The sequence below is a fragment of the Phalacrocorax carbo genome, chromosome 1 (genome assembly GCF_963921805.1).
Source record: "Phalacrocorax carbo chromosome 1, bPhaCar2.1, whole genome shotgun sequence".
Classification (NCBI taxonomy): Eukaryota; Metazoa; Chordata; class Aves; order Suliformes; family Phalacrocoracidae; genus Phalacrocorax; species Phalacrocorax carbo.
This window is the reverse complement of record NC_087513.1, coordinates 44,945,984-44,957,426: the sequence shown is the minus strand read 5'-3', so window position 1 is coordinate 44,957,426 and position 11,443 is coordinate 44,945,984. Positions and strand designations below refer to the sequence as shown.

The 11,443-nt window shown below is 37.3% G+C and overlaps 1 protein-coding gene across 1 annotated transcript in view; it reads right to left on the bottom strand.

Annotated features, from left to right (window-relative positions):
- Positions 1-11,443, bottom strand: part of ACSS3 (acyl-CoA synthetase short chain family member 3) — an 89,243-nt gene that overhangs the window by 7,687 nt on the left and 70,113 nt on the right. Inside the window, exon 11 of the mRNA XM_064450263.1 lies at positions 10,305-10,368. Within this exon, the coding sequence (XP_064306333.1) occupies positions 10,305-10,368 (64 nt within the window). The remainder of the gene's footprint in view (positions 1-10,304; positions 10,369-11,443) is intronic.

Here is an 11,443-nt window from a genome sequence, read left to right as displayed (position 1 = left end):
TATAGGTATGAAAAAATATGGGATATTTTGCATATATAGCTGCTAGAACAAAAGCTCAGCTAACAAAGAAGTGGTTGTTTTTTCCCTTCAAAGCTCTGCTAGGGCTAAACCCAGCTTACTTGAACTGCCTAAGAGTTATATATTCAGACATATCAACACAAGTTTCATGAAGCTTAACCCTAGTAACAGAGAGAGAACATGCAACCAAGCATATTTATACAGATAAAATCATGAACGCTTCATACGGATTTTACTAGCATATGCCTGCATTCCTAACCAGCAAATTTTTAGCCAGGGGTATTTTACTTTGTACTCCAATAGTGCCCCCATGACACCAAAAGGCAACATCTCTAGCAGTGAAAGACCCCTCTGTAGCATAGTAACATTGGTATCATTACAAGTCTCCCATGATGTTCAGGTCACAAGAACAGGTGCTACCAGCTCAGTGATATGCACATTTCTAACATTACATTTACAAAAATAATAATTTTTTTTAACCTAAAAATGGTATAAATAGTACAAGCTACATTGAAAAGGCTATATCATCTAGTAATGATTCAAATACGTTATTTTTTATAACCCCAGGTTTTTTCAGCTTAATTCAGCTCGATTAGCATAATAGAATATACTATTATAAATATTACTGCTTTCTTTGAGTGTTCTGGCTCAACACATCCTATAAACCACATTCGCTGAAACTATGGTTAAGGTAAGGCCAGAAATGCCAAGACACTTCCCAGGTAGTCACCCAGGCTTCAGGAGGGCAGACTGGCTTCTGCTCACCTGGAGGGAATTCACTGGCTTATGTTTAAGCCTTTCAAGCTTAGTAAGCATCCTTGTGATACAGAGTCATGACCTATAGAGTATTCGCCTTGAAAAAAAAAAAATTAGAAAAACAATATATCAACTGGTGTTTGCGTGTGTATGAGTTTAAAAGAAAAAAACCTCTTGGTTAGACACAAGAGAAACCACCAGACAATGGTAGTTACTATGGTTGTTGCCTGGTTGCTAATAGCATAGCAATTCATAACAGCCTCAGCCATTGCAAATTCTGCACTTTAAATTTATTTAACAGTCTGAAACAACCTTGTGATGAGAGAGAAACAAAAATTCATATTGGCAAAGTCCTTAAGAATTTCTTCTCGGCTCTATTCAGTACTTTATAGTTAGTTATTAAATAGAAGAATGAATTTTAATGTTGAAATCAGAAAAACATTTTCCTTTCTGCAACTAGAATTGTTTAGAAATCTAAATACAGAAGTATACAGCATATCATCAAAAATATAATTCCTGCTCCCATGATTTGTGGTTTTGGGGGCTTTTTTTTTGTTTCTTTTTTTTGGTGGGTTTTTGTTTATTTGTTTGTTTTAAGCAAATGGCAATGACAAGTACCTCCACAGTGCACATTTCATGAGTCTGTGGAAACCACGATGCTAAACTACTGGCTACTGCAGGTATCTCTAAAGCACAGATCATAGCACAACACAGACACAATCTGAAAATGTGCCTCCATGGCCTTCTGTAAGAGATTACATGCAGTTAGGACTCCATTCCATCTACTAAGCAAAAACTGAATGCCATTTTCCACATGTCTATCTTTCAGGCAAAATAATTCCAGAGCAATGGCCCCAAACAATTCTTCCATGATAGTAAAGTTCATAGCATCATGAGTGACTAGAATTTCTAGGTGCTGTGCAAACACAAATAATTAATAAAATTAATAAAGGCAGAATTCAGCTTGCCAGAACATAATTACATGTATTGGAATTTTGCCAGGACATCAGGATTAAAATGCCCAGAGCCAAAAATACCTCCAATTCCACTGCTGTTGGTGGGAATGCTGCCATGAATTCCAAAGGGATCAGAACTGGACTAGAATTTTGCGAAAGGAGGAGGAAGAGAGAAAAATCAGAAAACAACAGCAACTGAAAGCCAACATCTTTTCCTCAAACCCCTCCATAAAAATGAACATTTTTAGGTGTTGAGTTTGGGTCTGTTTTCCCTAGGAAACATAACACACACCTACCAAAGTTCTATGTTTAAAAACTGTTGCCTCTTCAACCAAACATTGAGTCGATACTCAAGGCCTTTTGGTGTTATTTTTATCAAGAGGATATATTGACCAAAAAATGACAGCTATGCACGAGTAAGCATGATTTCCCCAGACACAATCCTGCTTTCCCTTCACAAGCGACAGGAGCACAGAAGACCACAACAGAAGGAGGAAGGTTCCTTCATCATCATTCCCATAATATACAAAGAAGTGCATTTGCTTGGTTTCCCTTTGGGAGGTATTTAGTGTATTTCTCTAGCTCTCTCTTAAACTCTCTCTCTCTTATCCTGCATACTAATCCACAGACAAGGAGTGTTGAGCCTTTCCATCTTCTATCAAACTTCAAAAAAGATATATAGGTCTGAATTTTTATCTCACTCATGCCAATTTTTCACCATTACAGCAACAGCAGCAGAAATGATGCTGTTCTCCATTTACTGCAACGGAATTAAGGTGACAATTGCAGAACTACAGGAATACAGATCCAGGCCTATTTCTCATTTCAAGGTTGAATACATTTAGAACAGCATCAAGAAAACTAGGTAAAGTGTGTAATTAATTATGTAAATTATAAGGGTTCATTTTACAAAGATCCACTCTGGTTACATTTTACAAAGATAAGGCAATTTCATTATAAAGTGGAGGAATTAGGACAGATTAGGTGAGCTTGGCAGCATCACAGAAAAACTCTGAACTGCTTTCACAGTAACTGTTTTCTGCTAGAGAATTTTAAACAACAATTATTATCTGTTTTTAAGCATTGTTTTACAGTGCATTTATTTTTCATGCAACAATGGTTGACCTTACACAGAACAGCCCACCTTTAGCTTAGCCCAAGAAAATCTGACCGTGTCTCACATCCTTTCAGGATGCCACTCATCAAAATGATGTAACATTCCTTGTTGATGGAACAAAGCAATTATAGGCACAGTACTCAAAAGAATTTACAGAGAAAAGCAGATTTCTGAAAGTACAAATGAAAGTCAAAACTATTAGAGATGCTACCTTGCTGAGTTTCAGAAAAGACATCCTTTTATTTTATCGTAAACAATGGTACTCACAGGCTGTTCATTACGGTCAAAGCAAGTATATGCCATTGTTAAATGAGTTTGGATTTGTGAATGGAGCTAGATCATCCTGACTGGCAGCTATATTATTACTCAGCATTTATGTAGTGCTGTGCATAAACATCACTCTTAAAATTTTTGATTGCAAGTTCAAAAGCCATCTGGAATCCAGAAGCTTTCTCAGATATGAGGAACAACAGCACTGGAAAAAAAGGGTGTAGAAGGGGCAAGAGAAGAGAATCTCGAACATTCACCAGTCTGCATGAAATTAGCTGAAAGAGGTCACAGAAGTAGTTGGTTTCAGTGTGGATTTTGCAGAAAAAAAACCCTATAGTTTAGTGGGGAAGAGAGAAAGCAGCAAAAACTAGTGAAAGTGCTTGGAAAAGGTCAGAAGTAAAGAAAGTTCAAATGCTACTCACATATACTCAGCCAGAAATCTGTTAGAAAACCAATCTTTGGCCAAACTGCTCCCACACTGAAAGTCCTACTCATTGTTTCCCTTGTAAAGGGTAAAGACAGAGCTGATTAAAAAAACATGTGGGAGGCTGGCAGGGAGAGAAATCTTCTGCACAGATTCATCATGATCATTTAATCTGACCTCCCATATAACACAGCTTTAAGGTCACCTACCAAATCCTGTCTCAAGTCCATAACTTGTTTAAATGACAGTGTAACTTTAAGATAGAGATCCACGTTTGACCTAGAGGTGTCAAAGAACACCACCATATTCCCAAGAATTTGTTCCAATGGTTTAATACTTTCGCTGTTAAAATGATTTGGTTTACTTCTCATCTGAATACACCTAGCTTCAGCTTCCAATCTCTTTATCCTAGATTAAACAGCAGTTTCTCAGAGATGTCTTTGTCCTATGGGTACTTCCTGACCTTGATAAAGTCATCACTTAACTTGGATAAGCTACACTGCATAACTTACACAAGTTAAACTAAGTTTCTTCAAGCCAAGCTTTCCAGCACTCAAGTCACTCTTATTCATATCTTCTCCAAAACCCAGCCAGTTTCTCAATAGCCTTTTGAAATACGGAAATAAAAGCTGTACATAATGCATTAATGGTTTCACTTACATCATATCCACACATAATAACAATAATAGCTCCTTTTCAGTTTCCCTACTGAATAATAAGGGATCATATTGCCTGCTTAGTTACACTAGCAGCTACATTTCAAAGATCTTGTGTATTCACAGGTCTACCCACTGTAACATAAAAAGCTCATTTGAAAGTCACTGCTTTCTGGGGTATTGTCATTCATCTTATAAATCTAGCACATTTTCATGTTTCCTAGGTGTATGACCTTTATTTACAAGAATGCACTGCAAGTGGTCTATGCAGTATGACACATTTTCTTTACATAGTTCTACAAGTAACACTTTTCTCCCGCCAGCAATCTTCCTTCACGGCAGCCTCTTAGATGGGTCTGCAACATGTCCTCTCTTGGGTTGCCTTTAATTTTCTGTTACCTTATGTAATTGTTGTTTCTTTTATATTTCAAAAATTAATAGGAAAACAATAAACACCACTTCCAAAATGGAAGAGAACATCATTAAAATGACAGAAAATAGAAACAGCTCAAGCAATGGAGATATAGCTTAATCCCCTTCAGACACTCTAGAACAATCATATGTGAGAAAGAGGTTTCTTAGAGTGTCTAAGTACTTGAATTTTGGGGATTATTACATTCATAGAAGGAAATTTCAGAATATTGAGTATTGTTTTTTATAATTGGATCAAGTTTGGTGCTAAAAGAATATATTCTTTTAAAAGCACAGAACAGCAATAGTGTTGCACACTCACAAAAAGAAAAACTGACAACATTCATTACTGAGGCACTATGTAACAAGATCTTCGGTGTCTGTTTTGGCATCTCAGGTAGCTTCTATCTAACTGTCTTTCTTCTGAGCTGAGGCCATACATCCTTCTCTTGGCTTCAGATGGAGTCTCACCTTGTTTTTAGTATCTAAAACACTGCCATCACCTCCTGGCCTCCTTTTATTCCTGGGAAGGGCAAGTGCACAAACGAGAGCTATGACCTTTCTCATGTGCGTATCCCAAGTTAGATGCCCATATGTTGATCCATCAAGTCTTACAAGATTTTTCTTTATTTTGTTTAATGGGATTCCAAGGTACTATAGTGTGCTGCGAAAGATTACATCTTTTTCTTTCTCTTTTCTTCCCTTCAAGCTCCTTTGTGCATAGCTCTTACTATTGTGCATCTTAATGATTACATTCCTGGATTCAGGTTGCTTCAGGCTTCCACATAGATACTGATTATTTTTTTTTAATGCATTCTAATAAATACTAAATGAGTAAGCTTTTTATTGAACATCTATTTGCTCTCTAAATACTCTATAAAGATTGAACACAGTATCACAAAGAGTGACACTGTGAATGGGTTGCTTACTTCTGAACATCTATTCCACTAAAGGATATTAACTTTATGGTATTTGCTTCAAAAGTCCTGTCAAATTTCCGTTCAGCTAACTTAAAATCTAAAATTATAAAAAGCTGTAAATTTATCATGAACCTTTATTTATAAAACCTCATGAATAAATATTATTTTTCCATACTTTACACTCTTATAGCACTGTACATAATTTTTTGCATTATTTTACTCTATAAAATCGGGTGGGTCATCATTTGAATCATTTTAACTATTGACAGAGCATTATGATTTTTCTTTCTCTTCCTCCACTAATCCCAAATTAATGACAAAAACCCCACAACATTAATGGTCTGCAGTGTCTCTCACACAGTCACTATTCTTAAATGCAATTTAGCCAACGCAACCGAAGAATTTCAGAATCACTGTATAACTACATTCTCACCTCTTTCTAAATACAGAACAGATATATTTATGTGATTCTGTGCACTGGAGATCAGTAAAACAAATTTGTAAATACTTATCCCATAAACACCCATTGTTATGGCACAAAATTAACGACACAAACACTAGAGGAAGTGTAACTAGGATCTAGTGGGAAATTTACTGGCAGGCATTACCCTCTGGATAGAATGAGTATAAGGCAAACATAGTCCTCTTGCTGTTGTGGATGAGCATAAAGAATAACACTAGCTAATGATACAGTGCTGACAACTGCTTCATAAAATCAACATAATGGGTTTGCGATCTTTATAATGTCCAAGAGCAAACCTGAGTTTCCCACTGCACTGGAATTTAATGATTTGTTAATATTAGGAACATTTGCTAATGTTAGTTATGAGAACAGACAACTGAAAATTCTCATGGCTAACCATGGTTGCATATACACACATACATTTTCAAGTGTGCATTAATTACTGGCAGGTCAGAACAACGCAAACAGAAGTATGTCACTAAATCAGACTGATCTTGCTAATGGAAATGGAGGTCATTACTGCTATCATTTTCACTTCAGAATAAATCCTCGGTTAATTATCTTTCATGTCCAGTGATTATAGCTTCAAAAAATGTAAATATAGAAACAAGTCATACAAGCGTACCCTCATGAGCTGCAGCCACCCTTTTCCCTTGCTCTTTCATCATAAATATTGTGACACTACATTTGATTACTTTATCCTGAGAGACTTGTGAAGTCAAAGAAATTACTGCATCGTCCAGGTAAATTAGCCTGTATGGGAGTTCCTGTCAGCAAAAATCTTTCAAAAAGGACATAGATTATGGTTATATGGGAAAAACCCAGGTACCAGTTGGCGGATAAATAAAGAAAAGAAATTACTTGGGGCAGAAAGATGGAGTAATTAGGTGTAAGAATTACCTTTCTAAAGTATTTGACTCCTGCAGGATAAAATTAAAGTTTAAAACTCTATTGTAAGAATAGATATTTAAAATAACATACTTATGAGGACTGCAGGACTCAAGCAGCCCCCAACAGTCTTTACCAGGAGTTAGACTGGGACAAAAATAACCAAGAGCAGCAGCATACCACTTTTGCACAGTTGGTACTGGAAGCACTGTGTGGCCATTCTCCTCTCCAAGGAATACTGAATAATATTTCTCAACTCATGTATGTTGCAGATACAGCAAACACCTGCCGTTTTTTCTAAAATGGTATGCCATATCTTGCTGCTGAGTGCACGACAGAGTAGTAGTTGAAACTATACCAACTCCCCATTTTCTTCTAGCTGCATGGGGTCATGTCCCTTGGGTGACCAAAACACACTGCTAGTAACAAGGATCATCTCCACTGTTTTTAAGGGGTCTGTATATGTAGAAGCCTGCTGACAAGATGAAGATAGGAAAGGCTTCTTTGCAGGAGGGCTTTATGAAAACTAGCCTTAATCAAAAAATGAAAAAAGTTTTACAGCTAAGTAACTGCTTAGCTGAATGAAGCATAAGATAGAAAATGTGATGCTTTAACCTAATGGCCGTATACTTTTATGACCAAAAACCCAACTAAATGCTGCAGCAAATGGTCACTTACCAGAATGGAACCTGGAGCAAAGTGATAAGACACTGTGAACCATAATATCCTAAACCCAATTCTGTTAACAGTCCAAAGATTCAAATATTGGAAGTGTTAAAAATATCCACAATTGGCTTCCTAAAGTTCATCAATACCTTTGACTTGTTTGCTTGGGGTTTTGGGGGTTTGTTGTCGGTTTTTTTGTTTGTTTGTTTTTGTTTTGTTAAGCTGCAGAATTAATTTTAAGAGACCCTGTTGTCTCAAAAGATTAAGTCAGAAGAAGGCTAGAAGAGAAAGAGGAGTGATAGTTAACCTACCTCAGAACTGGTTTCATATCAATTATGTTAATGACTCAATGTGATTTCTTTGCCCACTATTTCAGAATGGATATTACAGAAAATACAAACATGATAAAATAACAGTGTCCCTGTGTCATTACTCTTTCTTTAGTGATCCAGTAACAAAAAACCCCAAAACAACCCCCCTGCTTTTTCCCTCTCAATTCATTTGACTGCAGCAAAAGTCATGCTGGGCAAGATAAAACAAAATAAAACAAACAACATAACAACAACAAATTCTATATATAAACACGTTTGTAATCCCTTAAGATAAACGCCACATTAGGGAAGATAAATTCTGGCTTTAAGAGTTTGACAATAACCCCAAACAGGATCTTCTAACATGGCAATATCCACTCCTGACAGGCACTTAAAGATAAAGATAGTAATGACTCAGAAATGTATGCACAAGTCTACCAACATTACCTGTTAGGAGGCATAATTCAGCTTGTTTGGCAGAGTTGCTAAGGATGGAGTTAATTTTACTTTGCTTTTGGTAGATAATGCTAAGCACCTACCCTAAGCTAGCTGTGTCACCCCTTGTCAGTGGAGTCAGTGGAGAGACATGACCACATCTGGAAGGTGTTTTATTCCATCCTAGCTGAATGCCTAAGGCAGATAAGATCAAATTTCTTACAAAATACCTTTGTCTCTCTCCACTGATTACAAGCCTACGCTTTATTATGGCATCAGGCACTACAGAGGTGAGAGCTTTGAAAGATAGCCCTCTGCTCTGACCTGGGTTACTGATACTGCATACTTTAGAGACCACAGTCTACTAAAGGCTGGAGTAATTTTAATTATTCATACTCTGCAATGGAATGAATACACGATCTTACATGTGTCACAGGAAAACTAAATCTAGATATGAGTCTGCTGATTCACGGGAGATCGTGTGTGCACTTAAACACATGCCTGTGTGTCCTGCTGGCTTAGCCTAAGATGCTGAAAATTAGTCAGGGTATGGAATTCATGCTGAAAACACACATCTGCGTCACACAGTACAATAACTTCATGTGATACTATCTTGATCTCCACGGCGGTCTAGTTACATTAGATCAGTAGTACAAAAACCTCCACACCTCAGCAACTCCGACTTCCAAAGAAGCGCCATGCAGCCAGACAGCCCACATTTTTAGCACTGCCTTTCTGCAGCACACTCCCGTGCCTGTAGTTCTTGTGTGTCTCGTCTCCCACTAACGTGGCCACTGCCTCAATCCTCAGCTAACTTCTCTCTTTAACAACTCATTAAAATTGGTACATCCATCCCAATGTTTTGGCGTTTGAAAAAATTTCAGTTCACTGAGGTTAATGATAATCTTTGTATTTCCTTCCATTCATCTAAGCAATCAATGAAAAATCTGAGTTACCACAACTCTCCTAAATTTTACCACCACAGAAGTGGGTGAATGCATTTCTTGTATTTGAATTTGCTTGTATTTGCTGGCAGTTAGGAAATGGTCAGAACAGAAGTATTTTCAGTGACTGAAAACAGAAGCAGCTACAGCTAACATGTTAATCACAAAGTAGGCAACTGTCTGAGGAAAACACCATTTGCCTAAAAGCCTGACAGAACTGCCATGGGCTGTGGGGAGCAGTAGCCTATCAAGCTTCACAGAAGTAAGGAAAGGTTCTGGCAACAGGGAAATGGCAGAAGGTAAGATAAAAGATATGTAACTGATGTTCACAGTGTTAGCTAAACAGATGTTCCTTTATCTAAAAAGAGGTGCTAACAAAGGTGTACTTTCAAAAAGAATATTAAAGCTTATGGAACTCATCTGACAGGAGTCTGGTAAATGGTACTAAAATCACCTACATGATCCACAGCAAGGGGTTTTTTCTTTTTTTATTTTTTTTCCTGGAGTCTTTTCCTGTATGCATTTTGCCCAAGTACCACCATTTCATGCAAAGCATACTCAGAGACATCAGAGATCAGAAAACAAATATTGTCCCTCTAGGCATTTGCATCAGTTGGGATTAGGAAATAGTGTAAGAGGAGGCAGCATCATGCCAGCAAACCAAAGCATGTCAGTCTGCACTACTGTATATTTCACTAAACTGGAAGATAAACAGTGAAAAGAATAATTCAATAACTTGCTTATACATCCCAACAGGAAAGCTTAATCCTGTGCCAGCAGGCTGGCAGTTAAGAAAATGGTAAATTTTGCTGTAGTCTAAGGAAAAAAGAGACAGCAGTCCACACTCATTCACTCACACATTTTCATCTGCAATTTTTCAACATCAATGGACATAAAAAGTTCTGGCAGTTTGGTATCAATATCAGAGACAGCCATGCTTTTCAATCCTCAATACTTCCATTACTGTTTTTCATATATATGTGTGTGTATATATATAAAAACTTTGGTCAAAAGACAATCAATCCATATAGGAAACTTCTCTTAACTCTAAGATACTTAGTTTGCTTACTTTACCACAATATTTCCTAAAGTCTTCACCTTCACTGGTTCCTTATTTTCATCCAGAATCATCACTGCAAAAAAGTAATATAGGAAGAGAACTCCTGTCAAGCAGTGTATTTTTAGGTGCAGAACAGTTTCTTCCTCCATGGATATCAACTTATGTCACACTTCAGAATAGCAGTAGACCAAGCAACAAAAGGAATTAAGTAATTTGGGAGTTCCAAATGGGATAATCTCACGACCTTATTAACATTCAGCCTGAAGTACAAAAAGCCTTAAATAATACTTTTGCTTTGGGAGCAGAACTAGCTCAAAGCCAAACAGGAAAAAAAATATAGAACTGAAAACTAAAAGACACCTTCATACTGGAAAATCTGAACTTCCAAATAGCAAAAGACCTTCAGATACATGACAAATACAAAACAAAGTGTGCAGGTAATAGGAGTAAGAAATAACAACTAAGATTACTGGAGGCTAACCCAGTTAATGTGAGAAATACTATTAGTAGTAAGTAAGTGTGTCTGGTTTTCAAAGGCTCTCAGGAGACCCAGAAAGATGCTCCCCAGCTGACAAGGCTTGTTCTAGTCTAGCACAAAGAGGTAATGTAACTCAAACTACCCAAAGCCATACAGCAGGGTAATGCTTGAGTGCAGCAAAGAATCCAGATTTCCCAACAGAAGCCTTTTCCCTGGATGACATTGGCCCATCACCTTCAGTGAAAGCATCATATCCTGATACTGAGGTTTCTGAGGAAAAACACCTGAAATACCCTCTTCTGTGCAGTCATCTGGGAAATCTGCTAGAACCACCCATTCCATCTGAAGGTGTGGGCATAAGGAAGAAATGACAGATATTAGCTTGGTCTGTCATAAATAGAATTTAACAAAGTGAAATGACTAAGCCATGGAAAAACAGGGAGGAAAGGTTTTGACAGACTGGGCTGACATGGATTTGAAAACATGCTTTCTGAAGCCTGCCCAAGCAAAGAAAGCAATGTTCAGCTGGATCTAAATTACTACAAATAATCTTACATTCTGTATTGAGAAGTTCCAGAGGAAATGGGGAAAAGAGGATGACAGACTTCTGACTAAAACCCTGCTAAGACTCTTACGAGTAATATCATACCCTATCTGTCCAAAGAATGCC